Raw genomic sequence first — 15812 nt, 5'->3', positions numbered from 1 at the left:
CTTCACCCTAGCCTGCATTGCACCTTCAACTGGCTCATCTCCTCTCCTCAGTACCCTCCTTTGTTCTTGTGCTTGAAGAGCACTAACTGCTTCAGCAAATGGCATCTCTGAGATTTCTCTTGTGTTCTCAAGAGATGCTATAGTAGCTTCAAATCTTTCAGGTACAGAACACAGGAGCTTCTCGACAAGTCTTTCCTCTCCAAGATCAGTACCCAACAGTGCCAATTTATTGGTTAAGTCTAGGAGTTTATCAGCAAATTCTTGAACTGATTCATTTTCCTTCATCTGCACTCTTTCTAGCTCCCTTTTAAGGTTCATTGCTTTCATTCCTTTAATCTTCTTATTGCCCTCATATTCTTTCTTCAAAAAATCCCAAATATCTTTTGCAGATTCTAGACTCATAATCCTATTAAAAATAATAGGAGTAACAGCAGCATAGAGACTAGATCTTGCTTTGGCTTTTCTAGTCACACGTTCTTTGTAGAGCTTTTGTTGATTTGCAGTTGGATTGGCAACCAATGGAGGCACCACGTAGTCATCCTCCACTGCCTCCCACAGATCAGCTCCTTCAAGGAATGCTTTCATCCTCACTTGCCAGACATGATAATTGCTCCCATCAAGAATTGGAGGAGAAATGCCTGCTAGCCTAATAGTTGTTGATGAAGCTTCCATCACCACAGCCCTTAAGATACTTAAGGCTCTTGATACCAATTTGTTGTTGTTTCACTCAATCCTCACACACTCTCACTCACTATCCTGCAATGAATTTGCAGAACTCACACTCGAACTGTTGTATGTTCAGAGAAAAAGAGAGAAAGAGTTGAACACTAGAGAACTGAAGAAGCAAAAACTACAATTTGACACTATTCAATAAACTGTTAAATACAATAACAAAAAAAATCTAACCACTCACTCCACTACCTTAAGAATAGGACTCCACTTCCTTAAAAATAGAAACTAGCTGAACAAAAAAGATTAACTTGCCTCTGAGGCCACTAATGACTTTAACCCTATTAACTGAATCATACACAAGCATAAAACAGAAATAAATAAATATCAGGTCCTAATACATTATCTAACAGAGGGATGGCAGATAAACATTTGGAAACTCTCGATAACAATACAAATAAGACTCACGTTTCAAAGCAAGGGATTTCAGTGATGGACAAGTGAGTATAGCTTCAGGCAAATTAATTCCAAACATTAGATCAATGTTGAGATGCAGATCTTGAAGATGGGGACCAATGACGGCATTAAGCCATGTTAATAATATGAGACTCTCTGAAATTTGATAACAAGTGAGGCGGAACCTTTCAATGGGATAATCTGCATTGCGCTGAGCTAGAATAGCATTCACATTCAAATTAAATCGATCTTCCTATTCCGAAGTCCACCAAAAGGGTGTATCATCTATGTCAAGGACTTGGAGATCCTTCTAAACATAGCGCCACTTACGAGAGAGGATACTGGTGGTCAGAGCTTGTTTTGTTGGAAGGTATGAGAGAATGTCGCAAAGGATAGAATCCGGTAATAAACTGATCCTATCCATCTTCGTGGTTGATGGTTTCGCTTTCTTTTTGTCTCAGAGAGGGTAAAACTCAGGTCAAAGGGTTTATGGTGTTTCTTTGTTTGATTTTGATTATATAGATTTGATTAAGATGATTATAAATGGTATTGTATGATTTGAATTTTTTTTAATTTGATTACATTTAAATTATTATATTTTATTTTGCTTTGATTTATTTGAATTTTTTTTTGTGACTAATATTTATTTGGATTTGAAAAATCAATCAATGATTTAGAATTTTTTAATTATAAATTTTTTAAAAGTTAAAATTTGAATTGAAAATATTTGATAACTACAAAAATTTAGTTAAAATGAGCCCGAACTTGCCTTATTTAATTTTTATTAATTGTTGCAGTTTTTTTTTCTTCTCTAACATTATCGATTTGAATCGGATATAATTCAATTCTATAAAAGAATTAATAATAAAAAATTGAGTAATTCTCCACATACAAGTGATTTTACATACAAGTCATACAAATCATTTATAAACACGCCGTTTCACGTTTTTTTTGGTGCCTCTTTTTCTTCTTCTTCTTTCTTCGTGCTTTCTCTTCCTCTTCCTCTTTCTCTTCCTCTTCTTCTTCTTCTTCTTCTTTCTCCGTGTCTCTTTTTCTTCTCTTCCTCCCTCTTTTTTTATTGAAATTTCTTCTCCTCTTTTCGTTTTCTCTTTCTCCTTCGTCAAAATCACCAGAAAAAACGAAGAAACATTATTCAAGGTACGTTTCTTGCCTTCTCTTTCTCCTTCTTCTTCTTCTTGCTGCATGTTCTTCTTCCTCTTCCTGTTCTTCTTCTTCATTTACGTGCTTTTCTCTTTGTTTTCTTTCTTCGTTATTCTCGATTTTCATTGTTTTTTGACATCAAGCTCTGAAATCGTTTTTGAAGAAGAAGAAGCAGCAGAAGATGAGGAGGAAAAAGAGAAAGAGTTCTGAATTATGCATAAGGTGTACTTCAACGAATTTTGGGTGTATTTCTTAAATCTTTTGGGTGTATTTTTGTAATCCTTTGGGTGTATTTCTGTAATCCTTTGGGTGTATTGATTTCAAGAAGAAATATACTGTCTCTCCCTATATTGGGTGTATTTCTTAAATCCTTTGGGTGTATTTCTTAAATCCTTTGGGTGTATTTCTGTAATCGTTTGGTTTATTTCTGTAACTGTTTGGGTGTATTTCTGTAATCCTTTGGATGTATTTCTGTAATCGTTTGGGTGTATTTTTGTAATCGTTCGGGTGTATTTCTGAAGTTCCATCATCTTCAAAACAATTTCAAAGCTTGATTTCAGAAACCATGAAAATAAAAAAAAACAGAAGGAGATCGAAGGCAAAGAGAGAACGCTTTTCTATACAAATCATACAAGTCATTTATATTCACGCCGTTTTCACGCTTCTTCTTCTTCCGTCCTCCTCCTCATTCTTCTTCTTCTTCTTCGTAAAAAAGGAAACGAAAATGAAACACGCGAAGATGGTTCAGTAACGCGCATGTTAGGCCCAACTTGTAAGACTTGTAAACAAAAATGACTTGTATGTGTAGCACTCCTCAAAAAAATTATAAAATTTGAAAGGATATAAAATAATCCAATCAAATCACAATAATTTGAATTAGATTGGATTAAAAAATAAATTCAAATTGATATAATGTAATTATGCAAATTATAACTTTTTGTTTTTCATAATATTTTTAATATGATATACTAAGAACTAATCCATTGTAAATTTAAACTCTATGTAAAAATTTATCATTAACTAATAAATTATTATATGCAGAATTAACATGCAAATTATAACATTTTAAATTAGATATATTAAAGAATTAAATTAAAGATTTAATTATTCTGTTGGTACCTATAGTTTTAAAAAATTTTCAATGAGGTCCCTATATTTTTTTTTAATTTGGTCCTTGCACCAAATTTTTTTTCAATTAGGTCCTTTTTATAGTAATTGGTTTAATTGTATAAGGATCCAATAAAAAAAATTAGTGCAGAAACCTAAATAAAAGAGAAAAAAAAAGTATAGAGACCCAACTAAAAAAAATTTTGGTACAAGGACTCAATTAAAAGAAAAAAATATATATGAACTTAAGTAAAAATTTCACAAAACTATAAAGACAAGTAGAATAATCAAAACTTAAATTAAATTGATATAATGCAAATTAAAATAAATTATATCTATTTTAATTGTCAAATAACATGATCTTATAACTATANNNNACTATAAACGAGATAAATATTTTATTTATGTTATAATTAAATTATATATATATTTATTTTATTGTTAGTGAAAATGAGATAAATAAAATTAAAATATAAATGATTTAAAAATATATATAATTGTAATTATAGTATTTAAGATGAATGATAATATCATAAGCTACAAATCTTTACGGATAATTCTAGTATGTTAGTTCTCTGACAACTTACATGATATTTTCTTTTTACTTATTCAGTCTTTTTCAAATTTTTCTTAGACTTGTTTAATATTTTATTTTCCAGAAAAATATATGAATTTATCATAAAACTTTTCCAGAGATTTATATATGGGAAATGAATCATCTAATTTTTTTCATTTTTTTTTTCAATTATTTGGTAAAGTGTGATCTCTTGTGAAGGTTGTGGTAGGCTTAGAGAAGGAAGGGGTTGAATCTGTGCCTTCTTTTTAAGTTACTGAAATGACCCTTTAAAATAAACTTTTAATTCTGATTCTGTTTGAACTCAGCAGTAAAAATTTTATGAGACAATTTATTTTTGTCTCATGAATATCAGAAAACAAAACATAGTAGAGAAGAGAGAAGCTAACACCAGCATGTATCCTGGTTCGGTTGCCTTATGCTATGCAACCTACGTCCAGTCTCCTCCACAACAATGGAAGAATTTCCACTATAGTAAAAAGTATTACATACACCAATTTCACAGGATTGACACAATCCTTACACACTCAAGTTCTAACCTAACTTGACATTGACTATGCTAATACCTAACTCTTCACTCTTAGTGCTAACCCAACTAAGAAAGGGATACCTCACAGGTACAATATACAAGACACAAACATACCTAAAGAAATCTGAAATAACTCTAGACTTTTTTTTCAAGTGATTCACTCAGCCTCTTTCCACTCATAGACTTTTACTTGAGCTCTCTCAATATGCCTTTTCACACTCAAAAAATTACAGAAAGATATACATTAAAAAGTAAATTACAATTTGTAAAACATGAAGGAGATTGACTTCAACAACAACCTCTTTGCTATGTGACAAACCAGATTTGTCAGCCTCTGATTTGGTTCTTCAATATTGGTCGAATGCTTCTTTGAAAGAAAGCATTATCCAAGTAGAGGAACTTCTTCAGGGAACTCTTCACAGAACAAAACTCACCAAACTCTGGTTTTCTCTCCTTAGCTTCTGCATGAACAACAAACCTCTTTTATTTCCTTGCATATTGCTAGGTTCTTCTTTCTAGGTCAACTTCTTGAGCACTGTGCTTCACCAACCCACAAACTCACTTTTTCTCATTAATCCTCAGAATAGAAAATTTGCTTCTGACCTTCTCTTGTTGACCGAAAGCCATAAAACAGCAACCATAAAAGTTTTTCAATGGTAAACCGAATCTGAGCCATTGAAAAACTACTTGGTCCCCAAGAATCACTTGTGACCGTAGATACACAGCAGTGAAGAACAGAAAATAACTTTCCTTTGTATCCCATTTCAGACTGAGCAGAGAGTTGGGAAGAAGAGAAGAAAGTAGTTTGCATGTAATAGGAAATGGGTTACCTTTAACCTTTACCTAAGCTTGATTTGGTTTGAAATGGTTGATTTGACCTCAGCCTTTCTTGCCTAACCTTCTCTTTCTTTCTTTTTCTTTGAATAGCTTAGGAGCTAAACACTTTCTCTTGCTTCTGTGATTTGATTGAGACAGAGAAAAAGAACATTGCTTTAGAAGCAAGATGGAGGGATTTGCTGAAATCAAATCGGGCTTGGATCGGGTTCTACTCAAGTTCAGCTCGTTGGTTCCTTGCCTTTGCTTCTTAGAGAATTTTGCTTGAGATGGATGACATGGGCTTGGTTTATTTTTACTTACCATTCAGCCCACCAGCAGATTTTTTTTTTGTTTAACATTGGGCTGCTACATCACTTATTTTTGGCCTGCATCACTTAACCAAAATAATCAAAACTAATTGGATAATCAGCCCAATAATCAAATGTTTGTTATCATTAATCATATTAGTTAATTTCTTAACTCAACAATCTCCCCCTTGATGAAAAACATATTTAAGCAATAACCAAAAGGAATTAAATTTTAGTGAAGTTAGAAAACTTCCCTTGATGTTTCTTGCTTTAGTGTTGTCTCCCTTTCCTTTTCAAGATTAGCTCCCCCTTGATTTATGCTCTTCTCTTCTTTCCTGTTTACATATACTTATTTGGAACCAGATATATGATATATCCTAACCAAAGATGCAGTAAACATTGATAGTTTTAATAGCTCATGACAGATCATGCTTTAGCCAAGACAATGCATTAAAACATCAGGGACAGGGTCAAAACAGTAACATATCATAAAGCAAGTTTCCAAACTCATGCCAAAAGAAAACTCAGCAGTTAGCACAAAGTGAAAAAACACTTTCTCATGCTCAAATCAATTTGGCACCTTCAGTTTTTAAAACATAGAAAACAGTAGCAGCAATTTAAACGATCATAAGATCACAAATTAAATTCACATGTTAATGCTACTAGTGCCACTCATGCCATTTACTCTCCCTTTTGTCATCAAGGGCGGACAATAGGCAATATCAACAAAAACAGCACCTTAAATCCTGCAAGAAAGTGTCAGATCACAGTCCAAAGTATGAAATAAGTTAAACCGAAGTGCAGCAGTAGTTATGGTTATACAGTCATCCACAAATAACAAAATTAAGTTCCAAAGAACTAAAAGAGATAATTTTTATGAGACAAAAAGAAGCAGTCAGCAGCAGCTTGATGAGACAATCCTAAGCATAAGAACCATTCTCCTCGGAGTCAACTTCTTCATCAGCATCAGTGGCAAGGTCTTCATCCTTTTGTAGGTTGTCAATGAATGTCATGAACACAGCCACTCCATCTCTTGACTTCCGAAGGAAGTTTTCATGCTTGCTCACTAGCTTCCTTTGTTCCTTGCTCATAGCAATCATGTGATTAGATTGGGAGACAAACTCTTGAACAACATCCTTGACTACATTCAGCAGAGCGGATTTCTAGCCAGTAGAGATGGAAGTACCCTCGATGGAAGGAGGAGGAGATTCCTCAGGAATGAACTCTTCATCATCATCATCTAGAACCACTCTTTCAGATCGAGTAGTTTCTTTTTGCTGTTTCACTGCACCACCTTCCTTTAGATATGAATGTCTATTTTCATAATTCTTATTGGTCAAATCAACACCAAAATACTCAAATATACAAGTTAGAAACATGCCATAAGGAAGTACTTTGTCTTTTTCACTCCTAACAGAGTCAAACATGTATCTAACCATCAAATATGCAAATGAAATTTCTGTTTTGGTGAGAAGAGCATATAAAACAAGAGTATCAGTGTAGGAAACTCGTTGATATGAACCACTTTGAGGAAGTATGATGTGGTTGACCATTCGGTGCAACTGAGCACGTTTATATCCTAGGGCTTTGTGAGTGGGTGTAACGCCATCAATCAAGGAGACATGTTCACAAATATTAGCCATGGCATCATTGTAAGAAACACCAACACATTTATCCCACTTAACTGAAGTATAAGCACAAGGCCCAACATCAGTATACTTCAATGCTTCACTGATTGTTTCATTATTCAAGATAATATCTCGACCTTTAACATAAGAGTGAACAATCCCTTCATGATATGTCAGATTTGCATAAAACTCTTGAACCAACAGAAGATAAACAGGCTTTTTTATTTTAAAGAGATGGTTCCAATCCAAAAATTCCAGATTTTCAACAAAAGGAAAATCTTTCTTTTTCAAAGTTGGTATCAGCAAGAAAAGAGAGACACAGGGTACGGTACTTAATAACTCCTTCAAAGAAATCATTGTTCATGGCTGACCTAAATCTATATGGATTATAATTTGAGTGTGACGTCATGAAGTGGGATTTATGAGCAAAAGGATCAATGTCTGGTTCTCTAATAGATTTGAGAGGAGGATGAGGTTTACCTCTTTGAGAACGCACAGGAACCGACCTATATTTAGGCTGAGTTGGCTCGGGAACTGGTTCCTCAGCCACCGGAAGTTTGCCTTTAGAAGAGCTTGGTTTTGAAGAGCCAGGTTTTGAGGGAGGAGCCTTTGGAGGTGGCGTCGGCTTGGCAGAGGCAGGATATCTGGGAGTATTCTTGGTTCGTGCCATGGGGTCAGTTCTTGGAGGAGAGATAGGAGGAGAAGGTGAGGGTGTGAAGGTTCGGTCTTGAGAGCGAGTTGAAGGTTTTGTAGGAAACTTGTAAACTTTCTCACGAGGAGGCTTTTTAGCAAGAACTTTCTTCCTCATTTGGTTAGTTTCAGGTTTTTGAGGGAAGAGAAGTAGTAAAGATAATGGAGGAAACCGAGGAGTTGAGGAGAAGTTAATGGAGGGAAGAGAGGGAGTGTTGGTAACCGTACCCACGAGAAACTTTCACAAACCATGCAACTGCATCACTTTCTGATATGACTTGATAAAACTTGACATCACAAAAAAGAAAGATTTTATTTGATTTGAAATTAAAACAGAAAATTAATTTTAAATTTTGAAAACCTTTTTGAACAAAAAATTAAATCAACCTGAAAGCCTTTTTGGACAAAAAATTTGAAACACACAAGCTAACAAAAACAAATATCAAACATAAAAAATGTAACATTCATATTGGGCCCAGAGGTGGTTTGAATTAAGGAAACACATAGGAACACCCATATCTGATTTGAGATTGGCCCAGATTAATTTTTCACTTGCAACAAGCCCAAAACATGTTGATTAAAGGGGAATGTTCTTCACTTGCCCAGAATTGTCTCATACTTGTTTATGAGACAAAAACTCCAACAAACACATCAGCAACTTTCAAACAAAGAATCATGGTTCATGGCTTAAAATCTCTAGACTAGTCCTAAGCATACAAAATCTGTCCTCTGCTAGTGGTTTAGTGAAAATATCTGCCAATTGCTCTTCTGATTTAACAAATTGGATGCTAATATCCCCTTTTTGAACATGTTCTCTTATTGAGTGAAATTTCACTTCAATATGTTTAGTTCTAGAGTGCAAAACTGGATTTTTAGAAATATTAATGGCACTCATATTGTCACACAATAGGAGAATATTTTCAGTATTTAATTTGTAATCAGCAAGCTGTGTTTTTAACCACATAAGCTGAGAACAACAAGAAGAAGCAGCTACATACTCAGCCTCTGCAGTGGATAAAGCCACTGTTGGCTGCTTCTTACTTGACCAAACATTTAAGGACTTTTCAAGGAAGCAACATAAGCCTGAAGTGCTCCTTCTATCAACTCTATCACCAGCAAAATCTGCATCACAATAACCAACTACAGAAAAATCATCAATCTTAGGATACCAAAAACCAAAATTGGATGTGCCATGAACATATCTAATGATCCTCTTAACTGCAGAAAGATGTGATTTCTTTTGGTTTGGATTGGAACCTTGAACACAATCCAACACTTTGCACAATATCGGGTCTAGAGGAAGTCAAGTACGTGAGAGAGCCAATCATTCCTCTATACCTAGTCTCATCTACATCTTTCTCAGTTTCTCCCTTATCTAGTTTTGAACTAGGGTGCATGGAAATTCCCATGGGTTTGGCATTTTCCATACAAAATTTCTTAACTAGTTCCTTGGCATACTTCTCTTGATGAATAAAAATACCTTTTTCAGTTTGTTTAATTTGTAGCCCAAGGAAAAAATTAAGTTCACCCATCATACTCATGTCAAATTCACTTGTCATGAGTTTTCCAAATTCAGTACAAAGGGATTCATTGGCTGATCCAAAAATAATGTCATCAACATATATTTGGATTAGAATAAAAGAATCATCAGAATTTTTTATAAAGAGGGTAGTGTCTGTGGTGCCTCTTTGAAAATCATTTTTAAAGAGAAAGGTGCTAAGTCTCTCATACCAAGCTCTAGGAGCTTGTCTCAAACCATAGAGAGCTTTAGATAATTTGAAAACATGGTTGGAAAACTCTTTATTTTCAAAACCTGGTGGTTGCTCCACATACACTTCCCTATCTATCACACCATTTAAAAATGCACATTTCACATCCATTTGATATAATTTAAAACCACAAAACGCAGCATAAGCTAAGAGAAGTCTTATGGCTTCCATTCGAGCAACAGGGGCAAAGGATTCATTAAAGTCTATTCCTTCTTCTTGGTCATATCCTTTGTGCCACTAGCCTTGTCTTGTTTCTTGCAATGCTACCATCCTCTCCTAACTTGTTCCGAAAAATCTATTTGGTTTCGGTCACTTTCTTTCCATTTGGTCTAGGAACCAATGTCCAAACTTGGTTCTTCTCAAACTCTTGGAGCTCATCTTCCATTGCCTTTACCCAAGAAGGGTCACCAAGGGCTTTCTTAACATTTTGAGGCTCCATTTGAGAGAGAAGGACAATGTTTGTTCCTTCATTTTCTTTTCTTGTTGAAGACCGAGTTCTAACTCCATGAGAGACGTCCCAATGACAAATTCCTCATGATAATTCTTCAAGAATCTCCATTCACGAGGTCTGGTGGACTTGGAGGCAGATTCAGATACCAAGGGAGTTTGGGTGCTGCTGGCTTCAAGATTTCCTTCAGATTTATGAGACAAAATGGAATTGTCTCTTGAATTTTCAGCAACTGTAGTTTCTGGTTCAGTTTGAATAGAATTTCCATTTTCTTGATTTTGCACAGTTTCAACGTCCTTTTGAGCTTGATTTCCTGCATCACAATCTTCCAAAATACTTTGCACCAAGTTAGTATCACAAAATGTAACATGTATGGACTCCTCAATAATCCTAGCATCTTGATGATAAACTCTATATGCTTTACTAGTTGTAGAATATCCTACAAATAAACACTCATACGCCTTTGGATCAAATTTACCCAAATTATCCTTGTTATTTAAAACAAAACATTTGCATCCAAAGATGTGCAAGTAGTCTAAGTTTGGTGGGTAACCTTTCCAAAATTCATAAGGGGTTTTCTTAAAAAATTTTCTTATGATTGTTCTATTCAAAATGTGGCAAGTTGTGTTAACCGCTTCAGCCCAAAGAAATTTTGGAACATTGCTCTCACAAAGCATAGCTCTTGTCATTTCTTGTATGCTTCTATTTCTTCTTTCCACCACACCATTTTGTTGTGGTGTTCTTGGACAAGAGAAGTTGTGAGATATTCAAAATTCCTCACAAAAGGATTCAAATAAATTATTTTCAAATTCAGTTCCATGATCACTTCTTATTGAAGAGATCTTCAAATCCTTTTCATTTTGAATTTTCTTGCAAAAAGGTTCAAAGACCGAAAAGGCATCATTTTGTTGGGCAAGAAATAAAACCCAACCAAACCTAGTGTAGTCATCCACAATCACTAAGCTATAATGTTTACCACCTAGGCTTTGAGTTCATGTTGGACCAAATAAATCAATGTGTAGCAATTCAAGTGGCCTATTAGTAGAGATGCCTTCTTTTAGTTTAAATGAACTTTTAGTTTGTTTTCCCATTTGACAAGCATCACAAGTGATGTCTTTGTCAAACTTTATCAAAGGAAGACCTCTTACTAATTCTTTCTTTATAAGTTTGTTTATTTGAAACATACTTGCGTGGCCCAATCTCTTGTGCCATAACCACTTTTTAGATTCTTTAGAGTGAAAACAAGCTACATTTTGATCCTTTAGTTCATCAAGAGTAAGTCCATACACATTATTAAAACGCTTGGCAACAAAAAGCACTTCATTTGTCTTTTTATTTATAACACAACATTCAAGCCTTTTGAAAGTCACTAAATATCCTAAGTCACACAGCTGACTTATACTCAAAAGATTGTGTTTTAAACCACATACCAAAAATACATCATCAATGAAAGTAGATTGTTCATTACCTACTTTTCCAACAACAATTATTTTACCTTTACCATCATCTCCAAAGGTCACAAAACTTCCATCATACTTGTTTAGTTTGATGAAGTAAGTTGACCTTCCAGTCATGTGCCTTGAGCATCCACTATCCAAGTACCACATATCATTTTTGTTCTTGGATGCTAGGCAAATCTGCATGAAAAGCTTCAAATAACCTTAGGTATCCAAATAAATTTGGATCCTTTGAAGTTAATCCACCTTGGTTGCCCAAGTGCATTGAAACAAACAACATTGTAAACTTTGTTTCCCACAACTCTCTTTTCAATGAAACATTGTGCATATGAGTGACCAATTTTCTTGCAATTAACACAATAATTTTCTTATGTGTATCGCTGAAATTGAGGTGAGTTATTTTGCTGGAAATGATTAAAGGGTTGAAATTTTCTGGTTTTTGGAAGAGGTGCATTTCTTTTGACAAACTGATTTTTATTAAAATTGTTCCTCTTTGCAAAAGCATTTTCACCAGAATTTTGTTAAACTTTTGTACTTTTCGAATATGAGGTTTTGTTGTAAAATGGTAGTTTTTTGAAAGCAACCTCATTTTTCGAAAAGTATCCCAAACCTGGCCTATTTGAACTAGGTTCGGTTCTTGGTGAAGGTTCAGTTTCACTTGTGTATACTTCATCAAATTTTTTTTCAAATGTTGGAACATGTCCAATACCATATTTGTTTGGTGTGGATTTAGTATTTGATGAAGAAGCCACAAATTTTATAGAGGAATCATCGAAAACTGCACTTTCCTTGACTATATAACCTAAACCATATTTTTCAAATAATGGTCTTTGGCCTGCAAGTAATCTGTCCAAGTTACTAGAACTTTGAGCAAATTTTGCTAAGTCACCATTCAGTCTTTTAATCATGTCATTTAATCTTTCATTTTCAGCAATTAACTCATGAGAAGGATCCACAATGTGCTTTCTTTTTAATTTTTCAAGTTCAGATTTTAGAAATCTGTTTTCTTCAATAATGTCCAAAGCACATTCAGTTTCCTTCACTTTTTCTTTTAAAAAATCATTTTCAGCTCTTAACACATCTCTTTCAAATCTGCACTCATTGTACTTGTCAAGCAGTTTTGAGGTGTTTAAAGTGAGATCATCAATAATAGCATGTAAATCATCCATAGACAAGTCAAAGTAATTTACCTCATCAAAATTATTGTTTCCAGCCATGAAACAGTCTTTGTCTTCATCTTCAGAGTCTTCTTCTTCATTTGAGTCGTTCTCGAGATCCTCCCAAGCTGCCATGAGCACTCTCTTCTTTTCCTTCTTTTCTTTGTCCTCTTTCTTGCGCTTTGGACAGTTTAGCTTGAAGTGTCCAGCCTCCTTGAAATGATGACACGTCACTTTGCTCAAGTCCATCTTGTGTTCCTTTGAGCTTGAACCCTTGTACTTGCCCTTGTTATTCATCATCCTTCTAAATCTCCAAACAAAAAACATAAGCTCATCATCTGAAATACCATCACTTGACTCACTTTCTTTTGGTTCTATTTTTGACTTGAGGGCTATTCCCTTTTTCTTTAAGTCCGGGTTTGTGTGTGTGGTTTTATAGGCAAGGAGTTTTCCTCTCAGCTCATCATAAGTTATAGGGCTTAGGTTGTTGCTCTCGGTTAGGACAGTGGCAGTGGTTTTCCATTCTTTTGTGAGGCTTCTAAGGAGTTTTCTCATTAGGGTTTGTTCTGTGTAGTTTGTACCCATGGCATCAAGGTTGTTGATTATGATTGAGAATCTCTCAAAAACTTCATCAATGCTTTCTCCATCCTTCATGTTGAACATCTCGTACTCTTTTCGCAGCATATCAATCCTCGTTTCTTTGACTTGCTTAGTGTCTTCGTGTGTAACCTGGAGTTTTTCTCAGATTTCTTTGGCTGTCTTGCATCTAGACACCTTTCGGTACTCTTCAAAGCTGATAGCACAGTGAAGAAGATTGATGGCTTTAGCATTCAGCTCCATCTTCTTCTTATCATCTTCATTCCATTCAGCTTCTTCTTTTGGAGTCACCACTCCATCAGCACTTATTTTTGTTGGGATCTTGGGACGCTCACAATAATCTTCCATATGTTGTAGTCAATGGATTGGATGAAGATCCTCATCCTCTCTTTCCAGTAGGCATAGTTCTTTCCATTGAAGAATGGTGGCCGGTTGTTTGACTGGCCTTCAGTGAGGGTGTAGGCAACTGTGGTTGTGCCTAAGTTGTTCGCCATTAGATCTTTGCTCGAAGCGGTTAAGCTTGATTCTTGAGACCTTAGCTCTTGATACCAATTGAAGGTTGTGGTAGGCTTAGAGAAGGGGGTTGAATCTATGCCTTCCTTTTAAGTTACTGAAATGACCCTTTAAAACAAAGTTTCAATTCTGATTCTGTTTGAACTCAGCAGCGGAAAATTTATGAGACAATTTATTTGTCTCATGAATATTAGAAAACAAAACACAGCAGAGAAGAGAGAAGCTAACACCAGCATGTATCCTGGTTCGGTTGCCTTGTGCTATGCAACCTACGTCCAGTCTCCTCCACAACAATGGAGAAATTACCGCTATAGTTAAAAGTATTACATACACCAATTCCACAGGATTGACACAATCCTTACACACTCAAGTTCTAACCTAACTTGACATTGGCTATGCTAATACCTAACTCTTCACTCTTAGTGCTAACCCAACTAAGAAGGGGATACCTCACAGGTACAAGATACAAGACACAGACATACCTAAAGAAATCTAAAATAACTCTAGGCTTTTCTCTCAAGTGATTCACTCAGCCTCTTTTCACTCATAGGCTTTTACTTGAGCTCTCTCAATATGCCTTTTTACACTCAAGAAATTATAGAAAGATATACATTAAAAAGTAAATTACAATCTGTAAAACATGAAGGAGATTGACTTCAACAACAGCCTCTTTGCTATGTGATAAACCAGATTTGTTAGCCTCTGATTTGGTTCTTCAATATTGGTTGAATGCTTCTTTGAAAGAAAGTATTATCCAAGTAGAGGAACTTCTTCAGGGAACTCTTCACAGAACAAAACTCACCAAACTCTGGTTTTCTCTCCTTAGCTTCTGCATGAACAGCAAACCTCTTTTATCTCCTTGCATATTGCTGGGTTCTTCTTCCTAGGTCAATTTCTTGAGCACTATACTTCACCAACCCACAAACTCACTTTTTCTCATTAATCTTCAGAGTAGAAACTTTGCTTCTGACCTTCTCTTGTTGACCGAAAGCCGTAAAACAGCAACCACAATAGTTTTCCAATGGTAAACCGAATCTGAGCCATTGAGAAACTACTTGGTCCCCAAGAATCACTTGTGACCGTAGATACACAGCAATGAAAAACAGAAAACAACTTTTCTTTGTATCCCATTTCGGACTGAGCAGAGAGTTGGGAAGAAGAGAAGAAAGCAGTTTGCATGTAATAGGAAATTGGTTACCTTTAACCTTTACCTAAGTTTGATTTGGTTTGAAATGGTTGATTTGACCTCAACCTTTCTTGCCTAACCTTCTCTTTCTTTCCTTTTCTTTGAATAGCTTAGGAGCTAAGCACTTTCTCTTGGTTCTGTGATTTGATTGAGACAGAGAAAAAGAACGTTGCTTTGAAAGCAAGATGGAGGGATTTGCTGAAATCAAATCGGGCTTGGATTGGGTTCTACTCAAGTTCAGCCCGTTGGTTCTTTGCCTTTGCTTCTTGAAGAATTTTGCTTGAGATGGATAACATGGGCTTGGTTTATTTTCACTTACCATTCAGCCCACCAACAGATTTCGTTTGTTTAACATTGGGCTGCTACATCACTTATTTTTTGCCTGCATCACTTAACCAAAATAATCAAAACTAATTGGGTAACCAGCCCAATAATCAAATGTTTGTCATCATTAATCATATTAGTTAATTTCTTAACTCAACATCTTGCTTTATATTCTTTAAGTAGGATCAAGAAAAAATATAATAAAAAAAATTTAAATAATAAAAAATTATACTTTACTAAACAATTAAAAAAAATTTAAAAAAATTCAATTCCATTCTATTATATGTGCCATATTTCCAAACAAAAGATATTAATTATATTTAAATTTAATCATATTATACGTACATAAAAAATTAATAATTAATCAATTATATATTGTATATAAAAATAAGTATTTTACATTTTATAAAAATATTATTATAT

The 15812-nt window shown here is 34.8% G+C and overlaps 2 protein-coding genes across 2 annotated transcripts; both read right to left on the bottom strand.

Moving 5' to 3' along the window:
• LOC110266725 (putative F-box protein At3g58910) lies at positions 828-1549 on the bottom strand. The gene is made up of 4 exons (XM_021111687.1): positions 1456-1549; positions 1138-1341; positions 985-1017; positions 828-850 (listed from the first exon to the last, which is right to left on the bottom strand). The coding sequence occupies exons 1-4, from the start codon at positions 1547-1549 to the stop codon at positions 828-830; spliced, it is 354 nt and encodes a 117-aa protein (XP_020967346.1).
• LOC107614827 (swi5-dependent recombination DNA repair protein 1 homolog) lies at positions 6541-8056 on the bottom strand. The gene is made up of 4 exons (XM_016316960.1): positions 7729-8056; positions 7243-7409; positions 6807-6918; positions 6541-6761 (listed from the first exon to the last, which is right to left on the bottom strand). Exons 1-4 carry the CDS (start codon positions 8054-8056, stop codon positions 6541-6543), a joined length of 828 nt encoding a protein of 275 aa, XP_016172446.1.

The sequence above is a fragment of the Arachis ipaensis genome, chromosome B09 (assembly GCF_000816755.2).
Source record: "Arachis ipaensis cultivar K30076 chromosome B09, Araip1.1, whole genome shotgun sequence".
NCBI classification, from domain to species: Eukaryota; Viridiplantae; Streptophyta; class Magnoliopsida; order Fabales; family Fabaceae; genus Arachis; species Arachis ipaensis.
This window is presented reverse-complemented; position numbering and strand designations above follow the sequence as displayed.